This window comes from Ruditapes philippinarum, unplaced genomic scaffold (assembly GCF_026571515.1).
Source record: "Ruditapes philippinarum isolate M1 unplaced genomic scaffold, ASM2657151v2 ctg1824_1_1_1_1, whole genome shotgun sequence".
Lineage (NCBI taxonomy): Eukaryota > Metazoa > Mollusca > Bivalvia > Venerida > Veneridae > Ruditapes > Ruditapes philippinarum.
The window spans coordinates 167,300-194,815 of NW_026864574.1; the positions used below are offsets into that span (position 1 = coordinate 167,300).

The following is a 27,516-nucleotide window of genomic DNA, read 5'->3' on the forward strand; positions in this document are numbered from 1 at the left end:
AAGGTTTTAACAATAAGCAGTAACCATGATATATTGAACCGCTTGAAATCGCAAGAGTGGTTTGTATATGATAAGTTTGTAAATTTTCCAACCTTGTACCTTAAGGTACTTTTCCTTGTTGTTTTTCCCATTGTATTTTGATTAAAAGAAAGGACAAATATTGAAAGAAAAAAGCTTTAAAACTATCCCTATATACAATCATGCGTAATTTATATACATGTATCGAACAGTCGGATGATATAGTTCAGAATTACAAATGAGTCATTGTCCATTGTGCCGGTTCTTGCAAAGTTCCTATTGGTAGGGTTTCGGGCGCTAATAATAGTCACAGTTGTTCCAAAACGCGAAAAATTGCAGTATCGACACGAATTCACTCTAGTTGATTTAATATTTCCCGTCACACTATCCACTGTTTCAATGGTTCCAGAGTTAGAATATATTTTTAATTTTTAAGAATGATAAACAAATAGGCAGAATGAAAAATGTATATTAGGACTTATTTAAATTGCATTATATCTTAGAAAACATTTTCAAGTTATTGGTTCAGACCTTCATTAAAAAAAAAACGTACTTAAATTCAACCTCAGTGTCGTCCATTTTAGCCCTTTTTAATAATTTCTTATAAAAGTGACATAATGTTCATATTTTTGTTCTCCGGTTGAGCTGCACTAGTTTAATTTTTAAAAATGATAAACAAATAGGCAGAATGAAAAATGTATATTAGGACTTCCTATATTTCAAAAGATATGACGGGGTTGATCAAAAATCGATAGTGACAAATGATAAAGATAAAATACTAAAACTGCCTAAAATGTAAAAGTGACTGCCCTGTAGTTTATGTGAACGCTACTGATTAATTAATGCACCATTATAGAAATTCCTGTGGATCATGTAGGTTATTATCGATAGCTTACATGTAACAAATATGGAAAGTAAAAAAAACTGTTTTGAAAAAATGTTAAGTTATTATGACTTTTATTATCTAAGACACTATTTGCCTAAATATGATATTGCTTATTCTATTTTAGAATTAATCAAAACGATAAACTAAGTTACCTACCTTACATATTGTATCAGGAAGTGATATTTCTCTGATTGCAAATCTATACGTAGACATCCTATTTACTTTTAAAATCTATATGATCATAAAATTTGAGTACTTTTAATATTGCAAAAAGACATGATTTATAGTTCAAGCTTATCTCTATCTATTTGCACAATGCCAAGATTTAATTCTGTTTTTGCGTGGGTTGAGAGGTCTAATTCAGCTTTAAACCATAAATGTCACTTTATATGCCCTTTTCTCATTTTCTGTCACAGAGGTATACTTACATACTTAAATGTGTTTAATAATAGTATTTTAACTTATAAGTGTTACGTGCAAAACCTCTACTAAGAATAAGAGTCAATTTGTCGGTTTACTTTTATACTATAATCGCCCTCAAGATTTTTTTCCTTCAAATATATGATTAAATAAACTGAAATAAAACAGGCCAAGTTGTGTTTCTAAAACTCGCCCGCTCATTTATCATGGACTTGAGGCCCTGACCTTAGCATGAAGTTATCATTGATACGGATAATGGATATTGCACAGACTAGTTCTATACATCTTTTTCTATTATCTCACATAGCTACTGTATATGTTTGTTTTTGGTTTAACGCCATTTTTCAACAGTAAAACATGCTTCGCCCGGGGATCGAACTAGCGAACTTGCGACCTATATACCGAACGTTCTTCCTACTGAGCTAAAGTATGGGATTTCGTTTGTAAAGTAATTACGTTTTATAAAACGAAAGACATAAAATTAATTGTTTAAAAGCATGTATACTAAATTGAGTAAGAATAAGTTTAAGTCAAACTTACTTTATTCAATTTGAACTCAACACACGTACCTATACAGTATACATATATATTAGTATGTGGCAACACTATGTAAGGACGAACCCAGCGGGAGCGAGTTGTCGAGACCCTGGAATTTAAAAACTCGCAATTAAATTGGTCCGGTTCCAAAGGCTCCATTTTATGGTCGGATCCCTACAATCTGGAATGAATCATCTTTTAAAAAAAATGAACCCGCCCAAGCCTGTCCTGAGCAAGAAAAATAGGTTTGTATGCGTGTCCTTGTGCGATTTAAAACAGTTTTTCTTTTATATAAATACCAACTTACTTTACTTATTTCGCTACTCGTATTCTCGCTGCCGCTACTCATGGCGTCAACATGTCGACGGAATGTTTTCCCGCGTCCTATTTCAATGGTAGGATTTAAGTTTTAAATATTAAAAATTAAATTTTAAATAATTTTATATAAAAATTAAATTTTAAATACTCAGAATTAAATTTTAAATAAGTTTTATTTTTAAATATTTTTTTAAAATGTACCTACAGGGCTTCCATACTTTTCGGTTTATATTTACTACGTTTAAAATCTTTTTAAGGCCGCAAATAATTATGTTAAAAATGATGTAATATCTATAAAAACGACAGGTTATTATAAAGTGTTAAGTATCTGTTTGGGTTGAGTGTAGGAAATAAAAAGTGATAATAATTTCATTTTAATTTGTTATATCGTGGAAGCAAACGGAATAACAAAATATGAGTATATTGTTTAATGGGTTTTATATACCTAACAATGAGGTTTATTATGTATTTTTGCTATAAATAAGTAATTTTAAAATATAAAAAACTTTTAAAAAATAAATATGTAAATTTTAAGAAAATTTAGTTTTAAAAACATTTAATAAAGGAAAATTGGGGAAATGTTTGGATAATCCAGATTGTGAAAAAATACTTCCTCGTTTGTTGTTGTTGTTTTGGGGTAGGGGGTGGGTGGGAGTTAATGGGTGGATGGTCCACTTGTTAAATCAATATAATCCAGTTAAGGGAAATGGTCCATATTGTACATATTGTACAACGCAAACAAATTACAGTATATTTATGTCGTTCTTTCAAAACAAAATTACTGTCTCTTATTTCAAAAGTAAATCAGTTTTTCTCTACTTAACTGTTATATACAGCAAAAAAAAAACAACAACAAAAAAACCATAGGAATAACACTATTAAATTTGTTAATATATCGAGTATTTAAAACATAGCGGCGCAGGTATTACGCTCAGACAGAAAAATTATTATTATATCCCAAATTATCAGACTGTTATCAGAATACGTATATACCAGAACTACCGGGGTATTTTCATTCCGAATATTGCAATCTCTAAGCTAGTATCGATCACAGGTGCTAGTCACATAATCAAATATTTATATATAGGCCCATTATGTAAACTATTTGATTATGTAACTAGCTCCTGTGGTATCGATCTAGTATCGAAGACTGAATATGAGACATGCCTATTTTAGTGACATTTTATTATTTTGGAAATCTAATAACATTTGAGGAACAACGCGAGAAAACAGGTCTTAAGGACATTTTTGTTTTCGAAATTTGGGTTTTTATCTCATAATCGTAGAGATTGGTTCTTTTTTTTTAGTTCACTTGAGCCTTCTCAGTGTAAGCTTTTTAAGGATCGCTAAATGTCCGTCGTCCGTCGTTTGTCGTCCGTCGTCCATCCACACTCTAGCGGACACATGTTTGCCTCAATCATCATCAAACTTTGTTTGCATGCTTGTCCTCATAATTGGTCAGGTGAGTTTGGACATGGGTCATCTCGAATTAAAATTATGCCACAGGAGCTAAAACTAGACACTCTAATGGCTACTGTTTTAATTCAAATATCGTGGATATTGGTCTGAAAGTTTGTTTTGATAATTTCTAAGTCAAGTTCGAATATGGGTCACCTGGTGTCAAAAACTAGGTCACACTACTCAGATATAAAAAAAAACTTTTTAGCACTCTAGTGGTAACATTTTTGACTTAACTGTCATAAAACTTTGGCAGGATGCTTGTTTAGGTAATTGCTCGGATGAGTTCGATGGGTCAGGTGAGCGATCTAGAGCCATCTTGGCCCCCTTGTTTTCTTTAACGTGGTTAGGAAAATAATGTAGCACAGTAATGTATCAACATAAGTACCTTATGGTAGAGAAATCCGTTTGTCAATTTGTCCGTCCGTTTATACATGTTACGTAGACAACTTTGAAGCCACCACTGGCTAGAATTCAATTTAACTTTGCAGGACGTTGCAGTACTTATATTTATACAAGCAGACATTAATTATAAGGTTTTAATTTGAAATTTCTTAATATAAAAAAACTGTTTAAAAATCAAAGAAAGGCAAATTGATTGCACAAATGCAGCCATACAAGGGTTGAGAACTACGCTATAAATGGCAATGACAATCTCTCACGCAGTGATCTCCCTCTACATGATTAGATCTCTGCCATAACAGCATTTTCGTCGCACCGTTAATTTCCAAAACAATGGCCCCTCTCTAGGAGGAAATAATTCAAGTAATAATTAATATCGATTCAACACTCAACAAAAATGACTTTTTTTTTCAATCATATCGACAGATTTGACACCAGAGCGCAAGTTATAATGTCGCTGTTTATCACAGATAAAACAATTTTTCAACGATTTCATCGGCGTATCCGCCATCTTTACACAATCATGTGATAAGACCATCATCACGTGATTTGTGTGAAGTCAGTGGTTACTGACCATAGCGTAACCGATGCGCGGGGTTTGTATTTAATGAATAACTTTAGAGAATTTCAGAAACTGGTCTGAGAAACTCGCTTTAAAAATAATGTTGATGCGTTTGACATATTAAATGCAGTGAAACTTGTAGGAGACTTCCTTCTTCCAAAAATAGAATTTAACATTGACAAATACATATTTAGGACGTGAAAATATTTCAGTTGATCAAAACAGATATCGTTTAACAAAATGTCGGATAGTGCAGGTATTTTATATTTACTGGATTTTAATTAAGTTTATAAAGGGTCTTTTTTCTTTCACGGTCTTACGAGAATTTGTTTTGAAACTGTGTTCAAAATAATTCAAGAAATCTTTACATTGGAAATGCCTGGCGAGACTCATAATGTTTTCTTAGATATGTTTAATTAATCTTTTTATGCTATGATGGCAATGTTAAAATTATTTTTATCGCATATAATTATAAAAGCATTGAAATGAATTACAAAAATGTGTTTGGCGTATTGTGCGTCTTTTTTCTTTATAAGTGTATAGCCGAAAATAACATCACAACTATATTATATTTCACGTATTTATAAAATGATTGCAGGTATAGGATTGCATTTATTGAAAGGATTAATATTATTTATATTTGCAAGTTACATAAATTTATTTGTGAAGCTCTATGGAACGGTATACATGTAGTTACATTCTTTGCACACTTCTTTTATCCATTGTGGCCGAGTGGTTGCCTTTAAAGGGATACTCAGGCAAATTGATGGCAAAAATATAGAAATGATCTTATGTATTCAAACCACGCTACATTTTGTAAAGTACCAGCATGACTATCTGTATAAATGCTGTATATTTTGTGTTTGAAGCTTAAATATATCCATATTTGTTGAACAAAATTTAGAGGCCGACAGAATCACCAAGTAGTTTTAAAACAAGACATGTGACTTGCACACACCCTGGAAGTTACAATAACAGATACTATTGATATTGTATGATTGAAACAAGTCTAAGGAATTCATTTGACATGTTCTTCAACGTTTCCAGAGTTCACTGTGGCAACTATTGTTCAGTCTTAACGCTCTAACCTGACCCAAGTGGGTCAAGTTAGGAAACAACCATTTCATTCTTTATAAAATGATTTTTTCCTGATACTGCTTAGTGTATTAACAGAATAATGAATGAAAAATTCAAAACGAAGAAATGAACATTTTGCCTGTGTCGCCCGTTAATGGTTGAGGCATAACAATAGCAGTCCCACTTTACCCTGTGTGATAGTAAGAGGCGATAAATTGATTGTTATAACTGGAGTCTTTGCACCTATAAGCTTCATCAGGTGAGACAGTTTAAGCCCCTAGTGTTGCTTTGAAGTTTGTAAATACCGAGGTTAGCCAAACACCACTTTCTTGCTTCGGCGCCGTATGACCTATACTGTGTTGGTGCGCGCCGTAAAACCAAACAAACTAATACACACGTCCTAACTGGTGATGTAATTTTAATAAATAGATATGTAGTTTTGAAGCGGTGTTGTGATTTTTGATAAGTGGTGGTAAGGTTTTGATAAATGGTGCTGTGATTTAAAAGATAACCATATAATTTAAATATGAGCTTATATGTCCTGGGTTGACAATTTCATTTGGTATAACTCTATTTGAAAGCCTATAACTCAATTACTATAAAATGCCAGCACCATATACCGAACTGACACCATCATATATCAAAACTCACAGCCCCATTTTTCAAAACAACGCATCTATCAAAACCGTAAAACCACAGTAACATTTATCAAAAAGACAATAGAATTTAAGAAGTGTGCATAGAAGGCAGCTTTGGTGAAACATTTAGGATGTGAGAGGTCTGGATTGCGATTCCCGTTCCAGGCAGCCTAAATGATGTACGTGAGTTTTCCCAGTTTTATAAACAATTTTCGTCAATTAAAAAGTCAAGATACACAAAGAAAATGTATATGAAATTAATAAAAAGAAGTTGTATTTTTAGATGCAACTTCTAAAAGTTCTGAATAAATAAAAAAATTTAGTGGGAAATTTTTAATAGGTTTAAATGTTTGAAATTAATTTTTTTTTTTTTCCCCTTTTTTAATTTATCTTTTAAAAATTCTTTGAAAGGCGGGGTTTCGCTATTTGGATTGGGAAAAAATCAATTTTTGGGAAAAATTGGGGTAATAAGGGGTTTTTTCCGGGGAAACTCGTTCCAAGGGCTTAAATAAATTTTAACTCACGGGGAGGGGCCCTTCTTTCAAATTTAAAAAAAAAAGTTTTCCCTAAAACCGGATTAAGTTTTTTGGACAAAAATGCTAAAAAACCTTTTTAAAAATCGTTTTTTTTTTGTTTTTTGTAAAGGGCACAGGGGAAAAAAATGAACTAGCATTAATAATCATCAAAACGCCCGATATTTTATCAAAATATTCGAATAACCCATAAAATGAAGAACCCTCATACTTTAATGTTATATGATCATTTAAATCAACAACTACACTCATTATCATGCATGGCACGTGTAATAACTTCCTTTTATCTAATACAGACTATTTAATGGGCAATTTTTCGGTTTTTTCCCCTAAATTTAAAAAGGGAAAAAATTATATGCTTTTTTGAAGGGTCCCCCTTGGCCCCTTAAGGGAAAACAAAAAGAAGCTTTCGTTCGAGGGCAGACAACGGAAAATGTTACTAGGCTGCCCCTTTAAAAATTTAAATTTTGGGGGGCAAAAGGGGGTTGGGGTTTGAAGGTCCATGGGATTTTTAAAAAGGAGTATTAGCCCAAAATTGTGGGATTTTTTAAACTGGCAGTAACCCAAAAAATTAAATTTAAAAAAGGAAAATTTTTTCAAAAAGACTGTTTTGCCAAACTAAAGAAATAACCTTTCAAAATTTGCTTTTCTCTGTGCTAGGGGCTCAAACATCTAGCCATTTCCCCGTCGCCCCTCCCTACTTTGTAGACCCTAGATAAGACATCAGCAGCTGAGTCTAAGGTTGAAATATAAGCTGAACTCCTTATCGACGATGGGATTCTTTCGTCGCCATGACATACATAATGGATATTGAATGAAGTGTAGTTTTAATACTAAATTTATTGAACGAGTTGAATAAAATCATATTATGCGAGCCTCTGGCGAGCAGTAATATCGTTTTATTCAACGAGTTTATAAATGTAAGTATTGAATCTACACGAAATATAATATTCTATTTATCAAAATATAATTTAAAATAGAACAGTGAACTGTTAAAATTAGTAATTTTTCAATTGACGCGCCCATAGTGTAAACGCTAACATTAGCGCGCTTTACGCTATATTTCTATATAGCGCAAATGACGTCACGTCAAAAGTTTGTCGTATTTTACTCTTTACACATCATATTAATAGAAATGACAAGTCAAGACATGTATATAACATATATTAAGGTTTTTATTTCATAATGTGAACTATGGAACATGACTTTGATTTATGAATATTATAGTACAAGATACATGCAGACTGAGCTTATGTCAAAATGATTAATGAGAGCTCTTAATGTAACTCTAAAACGCGTGTATTTATATACAAGTGTACAAGTGAAATACCAAATTCGAACTCTCCGGACTGGACATTTGAGAATAGTATATATAATGACAACCCCTGTCATAATGAAAATAGTTATCCTTGATTGCAAAATAAAAAACCGCTGTTTGGGTTGGAAAAAAGTCACTTACTATGGGTTGCATGTTGTTTTGGAGAAATCACAATAAGCCCAAAGGTGTAGAATTTTGTACACAACATGTACTGATAACTTATTCTTGGCATTACTATGGCAGATCAATGGTGGAATGATTGGTTTTTTTTATTAAATTAAATTAAATTTTTATTATTATTATTATTATTGATGTCTTTTAAATAATTTGGATTGAAATTAAATTAAAAAAAAGAAAGCGTTCATGGCAATGGCCATCTAATCGAATGACATATAAAAAGAATACACTTGGAACTTTTTGACAAGGGTATCTAGCATTACCCTGCAAGTGTTGTTTATTTAAGAAGAAAAACACCTTTTTAGAAAATTTTCTCATAGAAATACTTGAATAAAACAAAATTGGTCAACAATTTAATCCTTTTGGTAGGGGTTAATAGTGAACTTTTGAATCTGAAGGCCAAATATTTATTGACTTATTAATCCAAGTTTCCAATTTCATGAATGTAAGTAATATATGTACATTATTTTAAAACAAAATTTTAAAATATTTACATGTACTACATATACATTACATGTAGTTCAAGGAATGATAAAAAGAAAGAACAATAATTATTTAAAACCAAAATGTTAAACTTTTTCAGACTTAGACTTGGGTTAAAGCTAAGAAATGTTTCTGTTAAAATAAAATGAGCACTACTGCATTTCACTTTAGTACTGGCATGCACTCTAGCCCCTTCCTTATATAATGCTGCGTCTTCATCACTTTAATAATGACATAGTTTTTAATGTTTTATATAACATATTTCCCCTTAGATTTGTCGACCAGGCAACAATGATAATATAAATTACAGTCCTGTTTACTATGGAGTATTAGAAAATATTATTAGGAAAAAAAAAATCAGAACAAATTTTATTTATGTTAATAACGTTGTAGGTGTTGATCACCTGATTCTTTTCAAAATTAAAATGGTTCTATTTAAACATAATCATATAAAGTTGTTTATATTTTTAACTTTAACAGGACTTCCAATTTTAATAGTAACTTTATGCTTTAATGTAGTGGGTATTGACAAAATTTGTCTTAATATTACACTATAATCTCTTTTAAAAGTGTAAAACAAAATTGTTTTATTTTAGCTTCAGTTGAACTTGAAAGCAATGACTCTAATGTGTGAAAATTTACTTTTACGTTAATTTCTTTAAATTTTTAAAATGTTTAAATAATAACTTCACTTTTGTGTTGTCTATTTTGTCATATCATTTTATCTGTCAGAATTCATATTTAATCTGACTGCTGAAAAATTCTTAGCCAGATTAAAATGTACTGTGCAAAACTTAGGTCACGTGACTTCCTTTTCAGCGGAACCCAGTGTAAATTAAACGATATTACATACAATGGACTCTCGAGCTCGTTCCCTGAAATATAGTTATGGAGGGAAACCCCTAGGTATACTCATCAAGAAAAGGCAAAATTTTCCATATACTGTGTATCTAAAATAAAACAAAACAAAGCACACATGGCGCGCAACAACAATGCGCCACATGCAACATCAAAAGCACGTACACGGCACCGCGGCACACACAAACAACACATAACACAACCACACAAGGAAGTGTTAAACATTTATTCATGTTCATATTTTGCGTACATTAAACTTTGATTAATTCAATAAATTAATTAATTTGATAAATTAATTTTAATTTTTCATTTTAGGATTAGACCAATCTAGAGACCGTTACCCAAATAGGCATTCCTACGGGTATTACACACCACAACTGTTTCCGCCGCAACAAGGTTATGTCTGGCAGCCATATCCGATGCAAGCAACCTATCGACCCAACACAAATGCAACAAATATGGTAAAAAAGTTGATATTGCACCGCGTTTTTAATAGCAGAATAATGTGGGGTTTTTTTTCAGTGAGTTATTCCCGTCTACAAAATAAAAATTCTTAATTGTTTTGCTTTTGGAAACTTTTGCAGTTCGTGACCTCGTCTGCGTCTGAGAAAAAAGTGCATGGTTGTAAATAAAAAAATCAAATATTATTATTAGAACCCCGAAAATGTAATGGTTATAATATGCAAGTTATGTTGTTTCTTTTTCGTTGTTGTTTTTTTGTGTGCTTTTTTTATTTGATTAACATTTTTCAGTCTGTTCATCAGCCTCAGACTAGTGATGCGATTTACCAAGGAAAAGGCCCCCCGATTAAATATGATGGCACTACTTTAGCTATCTGTTTGTTGTTTCTTGGCCTATTGGAATATTTGCTTTATATCTATGCAAACAAGGTATGTAAAATAGGAAGTTTCTTAATATATTTAGTAAGACATAGTGCCTGACAGAATCAACTTAGTTATCATGTTTCTAAGATCTTACAAGTGTTTTTTCTTGTTCTGAGTAGAATTAAGATTAACTAGAGGCTTTTTAAGGGGTCAGCAAAAAATGTGTTTTGGCAGTACACGTTTCTTGCTGCCCTAGGTTAGTAGGTTTTTTTTCCCTGTCAACTCAGAAGAATCAAAAGCACTGAATGTGCTAGTTGCGATTAGCCCAAATAACCTTATGCAAGTATTTGAGTCAACAAGTATATACATAGTGTCTAAGGTCATTTATGCTGATGTTATTCCTAAAACATGTTTAGTAAACATAATAAAAAATGAAAAAATAATGCGTGATGTTTTAGGTTTATTATCAAAAAGCAGTACCTTAAAGCAACCTAAAATTTCCTTGAAAAATGTGTTTTTAAATATGATTAATAAAAACGATAAATTTTATGTTCCATAAGTATTCTTAAAATGATTAAATATTGAATGATAAAATTCAAATTATGTTCAAAACTTATGTCTTTTTCCCACAAAGTCAAGCAAGTTTGATATCTAAACATAAAAAAGAATGCACTGTGTATGTTCAATCACCTTGTGTATTATTTAAAATATTTGTAAGAGGGTTTCGTAACTTTTCCGCAGGAAAAACAAAGTCATGGAAAGAAATTCGATCCCCTTCTATGAGGGAAAAGCAATATTCCTTAACCACCTGACAACGGACGCCAAAACTCATACAAAATTGTCATTACACTCAGTTTACAAAACAGTAATAGCAGGCGAAGTATTATATTGTTATGAAATATAAGTGGCTAGTAAGATAAAGGTAATGTTTAACATGAATGAGTCAGAAATGATTGGGACGCGTGACATAACAATGTGTAAAGGATCTCAATCTTACTTAACAAAAATGAAACCCCTTCTTCTAATCAACATCGAATAAGACCGGTTGAAAGGGATACATAATCGTTCATTTGATTTGGTTATCGTCTACTTGAAACAAACAAATGTTCGCGCGAGAGAATTATCTGTAATTGAGATCTTTAAAACGTGCTGGAATACAAATATTTTCTCTTACAGAACTAAGACCTGTACAGTCATTAAGATAAATATGTTGGACATTAAAACACTTGTTTCCAAGTACATGTAGAATGCCTCCCAGAATTCGTTGTTCTGAAAGTTCAGTTGGCTAACCCCTTCACGGTTTATTTCCGCAATATTCCCTTTCGCCTCGTAGTAACAAAGCTCGGTGTTATGCTTTGCAATTAAAGGTTTATCCGATAGAGACTTTAAAATGGTTCCCTAACTGTATTGGCAACAATGTTTATCTAACGCGAAAATTCTACTTACAATTGTCCCAACATGTTAAACTTACAAAAACGGACGAAAGTCTTGTCAATGTTTGTTTTGTTTTTAGTGAACCTAACATGCAGTTTATTGAGCAAATATTTAAAATAATTTGGAAAATCTTCGCTCAAATTTTTTTTTTTTTTTTTTTTTTTTTTTTTTTTTTTTTTTTTTTTTTTTTTTTTTTTTTTTTTTTTTCTGTAGCCCAAAGAATGTCAGCAAAAAACCGAAAAAACCCAAGTAGAGCCCTTTCCACAAAATCATTTTTAGTTTTTCCATAATAAAAACCAAAACCCCCCCTGAGGGCTCCTTTTTATGTTTTAAGCAATAACAAATGAAACGAATTTCCGATCTTTAAACTTCGTTTTTTGCACACATTATTTGTTGGCGTTTCTTCTCTTGGGCCTTTTTATTTTAAAATGGATGGTTCCAGTATATTTAAACACGACATGAGCTCCCCAGGTAATATTCTTAGGCTTTTTTAAATATGAGTAATGTTTACACTTATTCACTGAAGGTTTCATAAACTCTATTTTCAAAAATGCAATCTTACTTATTTTTAGGGCTATTGTTTTCTCGTTTTTAAGGCACCATACAAATATTTTTGTTTGGGACCATGGCCGCTTTTAACGTGTTGCATTGTGTGTCTAGTTTATTAAAAACCATGATAACCGCAAGTATGAGTATGATCATCACAAAAATTTACCCATTTATGTAAAATGGTGAATTCATTTGAAGCAAGTGCTTAAATATTGGTTGAATTGGGCGGAAAACTTTGCACATTCTAGAAACGTCTATAACCCCTTTGGGTAAAATTTTCCAAAAATTTCCGAAGGCCGCCCCCTTTTGCAAAAACAATTTTTTTTTCCCTGGTTTTTCGGGTTTTTTTAAGAGATTTTTCATTTTTTGATCTTCAATTTAATGTATTTTTTGTTCACTTCATCAAATTTAACATTTTTATATTTTCAAGGGAAACAATTATTTGCGTATGCTGGTGGCAATTGTCGAGGCAAGAAAAAGTCTGCTACTGCCAGACCGGCTTGTTATAGCCAGTGCGATTGTTGGGACGGTGCTTTTGGAATTTTGGGATTTTTATTTTCAATATGGCCTTACTTTATCCCGCTGGAAGAGGAAAATAAATTACAATTATAAGTGCACTTGTTTATTACGGGGTTCTTGGTGTACTACAAAAAAAAAAAATCAAATGTTGCACTTAACAATTAAGATAGCCTTTGAACTGATATTGAAAATAAGTGCCTTTGAAAACTAGACAAGTTTTAATGTAATATATCACAGTCTATATTAAAATTAAAATAAGTTTAAAAAAACCTTGTATTTTTATTTAAAAAAAATTTACCCTTTTTCATTTTATTTTTTGAAAACAGAAAAAAAAATAGTTTTGGTTTTAATTTAAAAATGGACAGTAAAAGGGGGAAAGGAATAGTCCTTACCATACTTTTGTTTTTTTGAAAACTCTCGGCGAAAGTGAATTTTAAAAAGAAAAGAAAAAATAAATCATGTTTCCCTTGGTTTTTGTTTTTATTTGTTAAAAAATATTTCTAACTTTTATTAATTTAATTCACCCAAATTTCACCCTCAAAACTGGACTGTCATTTTTATTATAATTTACTGTGTTACGGAAATTTTTTTATGGTTCTGCTTTGTTCCGCCAAATTTCAAAGTTTTTAAAGTTATAAATTTTTTCCCCTTTTTCTTAAAAAACCTTTAAAGAAAAAGGCACTATCAGAAAGTAGATTGAGTTTTAACACTATGTTCCGGTTCAATTATTTTCAGAAAGCCTTGCTTCCATGCCTGAGAAATACCTTTTCTGCTAATAAAACTGTCCGAAAACTTTTTCAGCAACGGCAGTAACTGATAAACTCAATTTAAAGGGCATACCACTGCAAATAATTTTAAATGAACTAGTCACAAGAACTTTTTGTTAAAGGCACATATATGTTTAGTCGTATATACTTCAATGAGGCTTTAATGAATTCGGTTCGTTGTCAACCAAGAATGGGTGAGGTGTTTTTACTAGGTACTACTCAGTATACATTATTGCTTTTAACATATGTAGTTTAGTTCGAATCGACATCTTCCTGTTACTACAACCCTTCTTTTTTTGCAACCAAAGACTGGAAGCTTCTTTACAGGAAAAGGGTTACTTAGGTACAATATATACCAAAAGGAAACGGGCATGCAATACTTGCGTGTGGGCAAAGTTTAACAGAAAACAATCGCATGGCATTGTTCACAGATGTTTATTGACGTATTAGCTTCATATATTTTCATTTTACTTTTAAAGACATGCATAACTTTACATCTTTCGTTTGCAAGTGTCTGTATATCAGCAATGATTTTCCTGATAAAATTAACGGAATGTTTAATACTACATTCTGTATCACGTTAGCTTGAGCAAAATGATTTCTTAATCTGAAATCAAAACTGCATAATGTTGAACTGATTAACATAGACAGTTTCTAACCTACGTACGACCATAGTTGCTAAAATATACTTCTTTTGCTAAAAAGTTGCTGGGCCCCAGGTTAATATTATACGTGTTGACTTTGTTCTTTTTTTATCTAAAACTTCTTTAAAAAATTCACGACGGCGCTTTAAAAAATTAGCGATAACTATAATTACCAATTGGATACAAAAAGCAAAATGTTTGATTTTTCCTTAACCAAAGAACGTCAATTTTATTAGTAATCAACTTTGGGAATATATTATGCATTCTATTCTAAGCTCTCTTATTATATTTGTTGTAACAACAATTAGAATCATTCAGAAAAAAGTTTTATAGTCGGGTTTTGCAATCCTTCAGTCACAATGTTGTACCAGACGAATTCTTTAAAGAAAAACGCTTATCTCATCGTAATTAAAGCCTGTAAATTTAAATATTTTACAGGCAACTTGTTTTCTCCAACAAATTACCCATCCTTTCAATTACAATGGCCACGCTCTCTGAGCTTTACTTCCTTTTTTATATAAATATCTAGATATCTTCCTTAATATAACCATGTGCAATTATGAAATCAAACATCAATTTATATAAAATAATTGTTGTAAATTCCAAATTAAATCGTATAATTTAACACTTGCATGTATAAATAATGTTTTTGTTCGATTGCACTAAAAAGGTTATATTCACTTTGTTTGGTTTGTTTTACTGTCGTTTCTCATTTCAATTTTTACAGGTGTAATTTTTTCATGTAACTACATTTGTAAATAGTGTAATAGTAAGACTGTTACTGTTCCTTATGCTATTTTTTATGATTCATAGACAAAAAGTCATTTTAACGTGATTCAAGTACATTAGATCATTTTAAAGATCATATAACGCATTTTTATATGTTTTATATAATAAATCTGATGCTCAAATGAAGATTTATAAATATTGTAAGTTTCAAAAAGTATTATTTGTAAAAAATTTTAACCCAAAATTTAAAATTTTGTTAAGAAAGGGGGTTTTAGAAAGTTTATCATAAAGTTTGCTTTAAATTTATAAAAAAAAGCATTTTTTAAAATTAAAATTTTAATGTATTTTTAAACCCTTTTCTGTACATATTTTAAAAAATTCTTTTGATGTTTTTTTAAAATTTTTTGAAAAGAAAACCCTTTTTATCTTTTTGTAAAACCCTTTTTTTTATTTATGTTACATTTCAGTTAGTAATTTTTTGTTGGTCGTCAGTTAAACCCATCCCTTTTGATTGGCTCGGGCTAAAACTGCTAGCGGGCCCCGTTTTCTTCTAATTTCAAATTTTTGTACCAAAACCTTTCCATTAGTCTTCGGATAAAAACTATGAACACAATAGTAAGAATACACAGATCGGATACCGTATTTTGGTTTCATCCTCGCATGTAAACAGATAGTAGAGTTTCAAGTTTTTTTATTCCATATATCAAGTTAAAAGTCCACCTAAATAACTACTTTCAATATATATATATTTTTATAGTAAAGATTACATTTTTTTTTTTATTTTATGGTTATAAACCGAATTCAAAATAAACAACCTGTTGATATTAATTCGGATTTGTTTATAATTGTCATCAGTTTTGAAAGAATGGATGTCCGACATAATTTCAAATTATAACTGTCCGAAACAGACTTATTGAAATAAATACATTCGTTTCATTATCAAAAAATTACCCCTTCCTGTTTCTGTTTACATGTGTACTCACTCTATGTTGGTTTTTAATTTTAAAAGCTAAAAAAATATCATCGGCCTACAGTGGCAATGGGGGTTTCTGTATTAAATTTATTTGAGATTTACCAAAGAAATGCATGAAATATAATTTGTTTTTATAGTCCTAATGTTGATAAGGATATTTTGTTTTTCTAACCGGTCATCATGATTCGGGCACAGCACATGGTGAATGCAATTAACAGTCCAAATGTAATTAAGCTTTGTATGTGCACCTTATTATAGGTGTTGATATTTATATTCTTCGGTTTTAAATGTGAAAGTTATCTCTTATGAAAATCAAACTTGAAAAATTGCACATAATTATTTTTTCTCGTAATTTGAATAATGGTTCCAATCAAATGAATCATGCTTAAAATTTAATGTCCTGACCAAAATTTATGTTCCTGTTTATTTGTCGTACAGGCCACTTAAACCTGTCAAAATCTTCATAGCATGATATAATTTGTCAAAAATTATTGCCAATTTGTCATTTATAAAATAAAACTTCAATCGAATATAGATTTATGGATAAACTCTTTTATATTTGAAATAATATTTGTATATACATAGATATTTTCAACAACAAAATGATACGAAATAAAAAAATATTAACGGTATACATGTATTCACGATATTCAAGTACGAGAATCACACCACATGATTTCAGAAATATGTTCTTTTCAATTTAGAATCACGTCAGTTTTTCGAGTATGAAGTGGACGTTGACATTTATATCCTATATATCTATAGGTATATAGTTGCTTTATTTTTTTGTAATAATTCACTATTTGGGTATTGTAATTGACGGCGGTAAGAATGGCGAGAAATATTCCAATAGTTGTTGTAGCAATTATCAATTTTCTTGTACAGTCTGACATCAACTTCGCATTGTCATAGTCGCCTGAGAGCTCGAGATTCCGTGCCTACAAAAAACAAAATAAAATATTATAAGACCGAAAAATTCGTTTTGCTGTGAAATATATACACAATCGCTAAGAAATACTAACAATCGAAGAGTCACCTCGCCCGTAATCAATTGCGGCTTGCAATGGATAACCTGACATTGTAATGCTATATCAGATGATGGAGCTCGTTGACTTCACACCGCTGTGGGTTCAAATTCCGACAGGGACTTTTATGTGAGGAAGCTATCAAGCTAGCTTATGGAACGTCGGTGGATCTATCCAGGTGGCCGTTCGTGCCTGAAATAATGCATGGAGGAGCATCTGAGGTCTTCCGCCACCAGTAAAGCTGGAACGTCGCGATATGACCTATACTGTGTCGATGTGACGTAAACCCTCCCAAGATGACGGAGTATAATATTGCATTTACTTCTGCCTTCCCCTCGATATGTGCATGTCGTGAAGGAGGCAAAGGGCATCGGCAGATTTACAAATTGTGAAAATATAGTAACACAAACTACACAAATAGAAGCCGCATTCTTTATTTTGCTAAGTAGCCTAGAATTTCAACCATTTATGTGTCCTGGATGAGTCTGCTTAACTCATTAGGAAAAACTTCGGGTCAATTAACCAGGAACTGCTGGTTCAATCCTCTGGTGATGCGTTATTTCCCCTTGACAATCGTTCAAGGGTAGTGAATCTAAGAGTTATTTGTCTCTTGCCGTAGTTCAGAAATCATTTGGGACTAAAGTCTGTCATCTGCGGCGGTAAAATCGGTTATTTCTGGTTAAGTTATTCAGGAAAGTTGGTTCAGTGGATTGACCGCCGAGATATGAGCAAAAATGTGTGACAATTAGTGTACACACAGACAAACAAACGAAAAGCAACCAATGTGTTTCAGAAACCGGCGTCTTTTTATTTATTACTAGTTAAAATACGTAAAATGTCTTAAAATAAAAGGTAATCTATACTAAGGAATTAAAAACTGCACTTACTTTGTATGCAAAATAGACTGCGAATAAACCTGTTGGAAGGAAGCAACATAGGACTAACAAGGCGGTTACCGTATGGTTTCGAAGTGGTTTTTGAACATTGTTCAAGACAGTCCCTGGTTGTGGCTCGCTCATAACCTATCACAGAAAATACAATATTTTGCCCTTTATTATTTGTACACTCTATATCTATAACAATGATTTGTACATCGTTAAAGATTAACTATATGTGCATATATTTTAATTTTGTTTTGTTATTTATGTCATATAATTCGATTCAAAATTAATTTCTTCAAAACAACAGTTTACAGATGACTTTATACTTTAGTTACTTTTATCTAGCATCTGTGATCGAGTACCCGTTGAACGTCTGACGTATTTTTCTTTGCATGTGTCTTTTACCGCGCTTTAATGAAAACAGGCTATAGTTGCTGCCTTTTTTAAATAAATAATTACAATAACAATTTACATTCTTATGAATTTTGTTACACAATTTGCTGAAGGAATATACAGAATACTGTAATATTGCTGATATAATACAACCCTATGCTGTGGCATCAGGTCAAGGTTATGTTACTCAGGCTATATTGTCCAGTATATGCCGTCAGTAACTTGTAAAACTAATATTATAACCTCATCCTTATGTAAACTGGAGATAAAGAAGTACCATAACATTATGTTTTATCTTAAGGTTTAGATGAACTTTGACCTTGGCGATATTTAACATTATATAAAATGAATTTATAAACATGTATTGTATAATCCAAATCTATGTTAAAGATGCAATTTACTTGCTGAGTACATGAAGCGAAAACAAATTGCACCACTGTCCTCTACTCACATCTTAAATGCATCATAACAATAACACAAAAATCCAAAAACGTTGCAGTTAAGGCAAAGAACATTATTTTTTACCGTTGTATTTGTAAGTTCGATACTCGGCTGGCATATTAGATCTTCAGGCCCTTGCTGCGGGGGTGACAGTTGGTATGTAGATGGCACACCCACCAGAAAAGTGGCATCCATTTCTGTGTATGCATCTCCATTCTGATCAAATCCTGTGAACAAATAAAACTTCAATAAACTTAAATAACCCTTGCTGCTCAATGTTTAGCCATACAAAATAAAGATAATTTTTGGAAGTACACAATGTGGTTTCATCATTTATTCTATCATTAATTGAGTGCTAGCCCTCACTATTGGTTGTTGTTGTTTTTTTCACCTGAGTATCATCTTTTGTTTATTGTCCCCCGCCTTTTCGAAGAAAAGTGGGATATAAAAAAAGACTCCGTCCGTTTGTCCGTCCATCCGTTCGTCCGTCTGTTCGCTGTCACATTTTCGTGACCGGTTCATTACTGTGTCATTTATGTAGGAAATTTGAAATAACTTGTCACAAATGTTTGTTATAATTAGACGACGTGTCATGCGCAAAACCCAGTCGCCTAGGTCAAGGTCACTGTTGGAGGTCAAAGATTAACATTGTCTGTTATAGGGATATATTTTGTTTCCAGTGCATAGCTTTCTTATCTTTCAATTGATTTTGAAAATATTTGGCAGAAAATATTGACAAAAATAAGACGATGTGTCATGACGATGTGTCATGCACAACACCCGGACCCTAATCTCCAAGGTCAATGCCACACTTACGGGACAAAGCTTAACATGGTCTTTTATAGGGTATATATTTTGTGTGCAGTCCATATATTTTTTGTTTAAGCGATTTGAAATTATTTGGCACAAATGTTCATAATAATGGGACCATGTGTCATATGCAACAGATAGACACCTGCCTTCAATGTCAAGGTCACACTTGAGTGCCAAAACTAAACACAATAGTCTGTTACAAGATATGATGCCAAGTCAGGCCCATGCAAAAAAACATACTTTGGTTAATGACTGGAAATCTGATTGAGACACTACACCTTCCTTTTTGGTTATGTATTTTACACAAATGAAGGAGAAGCATGTGAAGTGTTATCAATAATGATTACAATATTCATTGTTGTTTAACATATTTCTTGTTAAATAATAAATATAGACCTAGAGATACTGCTTTCCCCGAAAAAGGTCCATACCACAAAGATACTTTTTAATAAGCAAGTAAATATGATCATCAATATGTACATTTTTCTAAAATATAATGAACACATTTAAATTGCAATGTAAGTTTGACTGTTTCATATAACTTATTTTATATCAATCATCAAAGGTTGATGAACTGCTGTCTTCGATACATGATGATACTTTAATCCCTTTCATATCTTATTTGTTCTTTGACATGTATGTACCAGATTTGCAGTTTATATTGAAATCAATGATTATATAGCTGTTTTTTTTCTATTTATATGTCACATTGATACTTTAAATTGTCTATCATGTAATGTTTTAAAAATGTTGTAATATATCAAACTTTCATGTTGTAAATTAACTGTAAATTATCATGAAATATTTTATTTTATATGTTAAAAATATTGAATATTGCCTAGAGTTAAACATTGTTTTTCAAAAATTACATATATATTATTTCAAAACATTCATAACGAGTTTTGCATTATAAATACAATGGTTTAACTTAACATTAGAAGTTCTGAAAAGAACCTCGACAGAGTGGCTAAAGTAGTTTTTATCAGAAATGACTTTTAACTATCTACCAAGAGTAGTTTTTTTCTTCATAAAACATTTATATAAGTTATCACACAGTAAAACGGGTAAAAGGTGATGAACATTTACACAGTAATTAAAAATGTCATGCAGGATCAAAGTGGTTGACTGAACAATTGTTTATATATGTAAATTTTTTGAGTTAACTGGATTACTTCCATCAAAATATGCCGTATTTGGCAATAAAGCTTTATTCTTGAGAAAGTGTGTGCATGCACAAAATTTTAAAATCTATTTTAAGGGTATTAAGAATTTGTACAGCGAAATGTATAGCTGTTTTTATTTATCAAACGATTAATAGATACATAGTGCATCATAGAACATGTTATGGTACAGTTTTCATTTTGAAATTGATATGTTCTAAATAATGGTTCTTGGCCATTTTTGATAAATAAATATATATAATATTTCAAATGATATCTTGAGTCTATAGGTATGGTTGTTTTTCCCTCATTTTAATTTCTATTAATTAGGAACTGATGTACCTGTTTCCTAAAATACCATAAAGTGTCAAAATTTATCTTACTTTTTTTTGTTGCTTTGAACCCGACAGAACACAACTTTCTACCCATAAGTACTCTTAAATGGACTCGTCCGCCTCTTCAAATATGTACAACAACATACAACAAATTAGGAAAAGTTCATAAATAAGTCTTGATTGAAAGGGGGAAACATGCATATGAGTCAGTTAGTCCTGGTTACATGTGCAACATGCAAAACAGAAGGCTTACACTCAGTACTTTCAACCAAGTATTTGACAGTGTCGTTTTGTACATGTCGTCGGCCTACTGAATGGTTAATGAGAACAAAAGAACTAGGTTGGTTCGAAGGAATCTGTTTATATTGACATGGTAAATACGCTCCTGTAATGACATACATATACAATGATAAGACACGGAAAATATAAACAATTAACAATACAAATTCAGAACAATGGAAATTCAATACACAGATACACATACGACATAAGAGGCAAACATATACTTGTAGATATAACAAAAAATAACTACAAAAAAGGATAATAATAGTTTTTAAGCACAAATGGTTGTTTACATGTATATTCAAAATATGGCGGATATCGATTACTCGATAGTGATTTGTTATTGATTTATAATTGATAGAGAGGAGGTTAATCGAAGAAGTAAATACAGAAAAAACGAAAGTATAAGGAGGTCCGACTACACTTACAATAAGCTGCCATTACATTATAAACTATCTACTTTATTTTGGTATTCAAAATATACTTAATTATTATGAATATTTTATATTATTGTTGTTAGTGTATGATTAATACTAATGTAGATTCGTGTATATAATCATGTAGATAGTGTACTTTAGATAGATAGTGTATGTTTAGTTAGTGTAAGTATATATTTATATATATATATATATATATATATATATATATATATCATTTATGTTCGTAATGCATTTATCAAATAATTCAACGCTATGACATATATTTTTGTTAAGAGGTATTGAAAAACGTTAGGATATGAAAGCTTCCCGAATAATTCCCAAAGTTTAATATCAATTCACACAACGAAGTGCTTTAGGCGTTTGATCAGCGATTATCTCAGCACCGTGTCAATAATTTATCAGGGCAGTCCATTTGAATGACTAAAAAATAAAATCTCATATACCTGCGTTTTCCAACATTCCGTGTAACACTTTGTGTCGAATGTTAAGCAATTATAAAATCATTAAGCAATATCTCCAAATATGAGTGTAATGATTGCACCAATACTAAAGAAGAACTATGTAATTACATTTGTATTTTATATAAACAGTCACAGTCAATGTCGCAAATGTAATCTCAATAATTTAAGTTTTTAAAAACTGATATTACATGAATGTCGCAAACAATAAAACTATTGCGCACCAACAGTAATAGAATCTTTCTTATAACAGTAAAATAACCGTAGTAAAAGTTTTAAACTTCCTTCATATTCAGATATAAGTTAACTACATTTTTTTTGGTGTCCGCGCCGAAGCGCGACGCCCATTATAGAATGAAAAAGGGCAATTGCAACTTTTCGGGCGTTTTCGTCTGTCATAATAGCCGATCATTCCGATTGGTACGAGGAAAAAAGAAATGTCGATATGTATAATGAATAGCGAACTGGAGAATTTCGGTTGAGTGATTGCCTATATGAGAGGCTTGCGGTTTCGATTCCTACTGTTTCCATTGATATAGACTTCTCTTTCTTTATTGATATGTATATTAAATGGAAATGACTTTTAATGGAAAAGTGCTTGCAAAATTGTATACACGTACATGAAGCAACTTAAACAGATTTGTATTGTGTATTACAGCATTGAAATAACATTTATTGATTTAATCCGAATGAAAATTTAAAAACTTATCATGAGACCATGTCATTAAAGAAAATAATATAAATTTTAACCAAAATAAGTGCAAACCATATTTAGACAAAACCCACAGCATGAAGAAAATAATGTTAAAAAATATAAATAAAACAAAACATGGACCTACGAGGATATTTAGAAATAATAAACCCGTAGTTAACCCTATTGCGCTATACGGCTCGGTATACTTAATTGATAAACACAAATTAAACCACATATATCCACAGACATTTTAGGTGGTACAGAGGTGATATGTTGCTGTGTTTATTTATCTCGTGCCCACAAGATACTATGTTGTGTGCACGAGTAATTTAGTCGTGTGCACGAGATAAATTAGTGGTGTGCACGAGATACTATGTCGTAGCCAAGAGTTACTAGGTCATACGCACGACTTAATAATCTCGTGCGCACGACTTAGTTATTCGTGGTAACGACATAGTATCTCGTGTGCATCACTAAATTATCTCGTGCGCACCACGTAGTAACTCGTGATATCGATTATTCATGCAAATATGACAGTGTCACAGACAGAACATGGAAGCAATGACAAATACATATTAAATATCATCACCTTTTTTACTCTGTATTTATACTTCCTTAATGGCTATTCATTGTACTACTTTGTGCTGGAGATATTTGCTCAAATCCTGGTCCATCTGCTGAAAGCAACTCTAGCACAGACTCATCTTTTGCATTTTCTATTTCTGAGCTTATAAATGGTGGGCTAGGTATTATGTGTAATATTCAGAGTCTTAGACCTAATAGACTTGATAGGCTTGAACTCGAAACACAGCCATATGATATCCTTATTTTTACTGAAACCTGGCTGCGTCCTGAAGTCCATAACAATGACATTGAAATACCCAATTTTATCATGTTCGGCAGATGACATAACTGTTATATGTACTGAGCATTTCTTGTCGTAGTTATCTCCCTTTAACCAGTCTGCATTTATGGAAATCTTAAGTTATGCATAATACAGATTACTTGCCACTTTATTAATTGTTTTGATAATTGTTGTTGTCATAAGTGTTTCGAATATCTGCATTGTAGGCCACCTACAAAAATATGTTTTAAAAACTTTCGTAAATCGTAATATTTTAGGCATATTAATAAAACATGATATTTTGTTTCTAAAAAATTCAATGGACAATTTCGAGATTTTCTATTTTCTCTTGGAATAATATCGTGCCTTCCTTTTTCTATCTCAAGATTGTGAGCTGGCAGTCTAAATTTGGTTAAAATAATCCTATGGCTATCTTTATTTATGACCACACTGAAGTTCGTGTTTAAAATGACAAAAAGATGAGAGTCTGTTAGAATTATTGATATTTGAATACCAATTTTGTTATTAAGTATCTAAAATTCGTAATTTGATGACACATATATTAATATTATTTAATCTTGTTGTAGCCAGACGTTATATTTGGTTCAGTATATTTTTTATTTGATAAGCCCAGTTTCTTTCCCTGTAATGATACTCAATATCTGCATCTTTTTTAAGCATATACATAATTTTTAGAATTTAATTACCAGGTGACTCAAGCAATTTAATCCAATATTTAAACATTATGATTTTACTGTGTATTGCCATTGGATATCTCCCTATTTATTAATGTATTTTGAACAGAAATTTCTATTTATTATAATAATAATTATCACATTTTTTTCTAGCGCCCTCCTCAAAAATAAAATGTTCAAAAAGTCTGTAAACAAAGTGATCCCTCGGAAGCATTAATCACAACAAAATTACAGGAGAACTGCAGACTCGGTTTGATTAAGTCTGTACATAGGGGATAATGAATATGTGTAACATCCCTCACGCCCCCTAGCACCGGCTTGAGCAGTACTCAATTCTCAACACTTAATAGTGCTGGCATCAATGATCCCGAAGGACCAGAAAAATATAACAACACTGAAGTGAAGTACGGGGCATCTTTTGCAGCTGCCACACAGCACTTGACACCTGCTGTTGGGAAGTATAAAAATCTGGAAACAAAGTGATCCCTCGGAAGCATTAATCACAACAAAACTACAGGAGAATTGCAGACTCGGTTTGATTGAGTCTGTACAAAGGCGTTTTACAATGGAATTATATACATTTACAATGACTTTAAAAAAAATAAATAAAAGTAATTATAATATAACACACATATATGTATACATATACAAAATATAAAATACCCCATGTTTAAACTAAAAGTCTAAAACTCAATCGATCATACAAAAATATGTACATGAAGATTAATTTAAGGCTCGAAAATAAAATAAAGAGAAAGGTTAAAAACAATTGAAATTTAAAAAATCTAAATCAAGATAAGACAACTGAAATCTAAATCAAATTTGATAAAACAGTAATCAATAATTGAAATGTGATTAAAAATAGACTATAATATTTCAGACATAAAATGTTAAAAAGAGTTATTTTTCAACGACGCGTCCTATAGTGTAATGCTACGCTATATTATAGGGATATGATAAAGGGATATTCAGGCAAAATAATGACAAAAGTATTAAAATGATCTTATGTACTCAAATCACGCTTAAATGACATTTCTTGAAGTTCAAGTTTGAATTTCTGTTTAAATTCTAAATATTTTGGGTTTGAAGCGTAAATATATCTATATATATATTGAACAAAATTTATCACCAAATAGCTTTAAAACAAGTCACTTGACTTGAACAAACCCTTGAAGTAACAATAACAGATATTATGGATATTGTATGATTGAAACAAGTCTAAGTCATTCATTTGACATGTTCTTTAACGTTTCAAGAGTTCACTTTGACAACTATTGTGAAATCCTATCGCTCTAACCTGACCCACGCGGGTCAAGTTAGGAAACCACCATTTCAATCTTTATATGGAGAACAGTTTTGTTCCTTTTACTGTCTAATATATTAATTTTGAGTGCATTTACAGAATAATGACTGAAAAACTCAAAACTAAGACATGAAAATTTTGCCTGTATCTCCGTCACGTCAAAGTGTCATTAGACTTGTTTAATATCAAATTTTACTAAATGGCTTTATTACATTCCTGCGCCGCAATTTATGTGACAATAATTTTTAAATAGTGTTTTTTGCTTATGTTAGGGTCTTATTACCTCAAAAAATAGTAGCGCTGAATGTGAAAACATTTGTCGTAAAATCAGCAAGATGTAAACAAAGTAGAATTTTAACTTCCATACAAAATACTAATTCACTATAACTGTACTACTTCTAGAAAGTAACAGAAGCAAAATATGATACAGGTTATGGGCGAATAACTTTTAGGAACCTACAAAGGACACAAAATATAAAAAGCTTTTTTCAGAAATATAATAAAAGCATTTCTGGGGCTTAATAGGCCTTTAAGGTAGTACACCCATAATGCACTGTCTCCACTTTGAAGAGTATTCAAATAGGCTAAAATCACTGTAAAGTGTATTGAAACTGAGGGGGCGTGGGTTCAAACCCCAGAAGGGGCAATTTTTTTTCTTTCTTTTTTTTCTTTTTAACATTTTTTATTAATCTCTCAGACCCCCTATGGAAGAAAAAAGTGTTTTATTTTAATTATATAATTATTGTAGGTATTTTATATTTTGCAAGACCAACCAATATACATTAAAGAAAATTTAGGCAAACTTTGAAAATAGCCCCTCATTTTGGAAAATTTAAGGGATATTTTAAATAAGGCTTTTTACATAGGGAAATGGTCAAATTAGTGTTAAAAGTGGGTGGGGTAGGGTTACATTTTTATACATATTAAAAAAATTACGTTTACAAACAATCATTTTGCTTGTTTAATTTATTACCTAAATGTCATTATTTATTTCTTAACAATGAGCAAAAGGAAAACATTTTTCATAATGATGATATTATAGATTATTTAGAGTTTCCTCATTTCTGAAAAAATCCCTTCTAATGGCAAAGTTTTAGTTCATAAAAATGTCCATAACTCATAAACCATCCGGTAAATTTTGTTTAAATTTTGCATACAGGTGACATTTAAGGCATATAACTGTCCTATGTTGTCAAATTTACAATTCCTTATAGTGCCCATTAGGGGTGTACTACCTTAAACCAGTGTCGCTAGTATCAAGAAATGTATTTTCATGGGCCGTCAAATGCAGTCACAAAGACAGACAGACAGACAGACATACAAAGACTTTTCTTCCACGCAAGGTATTATAATATACAACATTAAAACACATAATAATGTATGTTTCCGGTAGAGATCTGCGAAAAACGTTACACATTTTTTTCTCTATTACTTTTTTCATTATCATTCAGGTATATATAATCATTCTAATTACACTTGTATGGTATTAAAAGTTGTTGGTATTGTGAAGAGCTGATATAATTTGAACTGCTTATTCTGGTATTCATGGTGGCTGATTTGTGCCATTCGTGTTTTCGCCACGCGACCCCGCAAAGCGAAAAGTCGAAAATTAACAAGTTAAAATGGCG

The 27,516-nt window shown here is 31.4% G+C and overlaps 1 protein-coding gene and 1 long non-coding RNA gene across 2 annotated transcripts; one reads left to right on the plus strand and one right to left on the minus strand.

The window, feature by feature from the left end:
* The first annotated feature begins 4,685 nt into the window (after positions 1-4,685).
* On the plus strand, positions 4,686-10,498 carry LOC132726136 (uncharacterized). The gene is made up of 3 exons (XR_009625150.1): positions 4,686-4,857; positions 10,001-10,146; positions 10,438-10,498. It is a non-coding gene; the product is annotated as an uncharacterized LOC132726136 (long non-coding RNA).
* A 6,158-nt stretch (positions 10,499-16,656) lies between these two features.
* Positions 16,657-22,622, minus strand: LOC132726137 (uncharacterized). The gene is made up of 4 exons (XM_060711408.1): positions 22,338-22,622; positions 18,949-19,091; positions 18,037-18,171; positions 16,657-17,062 (listed from the first exon to the last, which is right to left on the minus strand). The coding sequence occupies exons 1-4, from the start codon at positions 22,351-22,353 to the stop codon at positions 16,820-16,822; spliced, it is 537 nt and encodes a 178-aa protein (XP_060567391.1). The 5' UTR covers positions 22,354-22,622; the 3' UTR covers positions 16,657-16,819.
* Between the last annotated feature and the right edge of the window lie 4,894 nt (positions 22,623-27,516).

Excerpts from the sequence above, each read along its gene's own strand:
- LOC132726137 (XM_060711408.1), bottom strand. Across the intron at positions 18,172-18,948 it reads TCGAACTTACAAATACAACG|GTTATGAGCGAGCCACAACC; the intron begins GTAAAAAATAAT and ends TTTCTGTGATAG. Across the intron at positions 17,063-18,036 it reads CAGTCTATTTTGCATACAAA|GCACGGAATCTCGAGCTCTC; the intron begins GTAAGTGCAGTT and ends TGTTTTTTGTAG.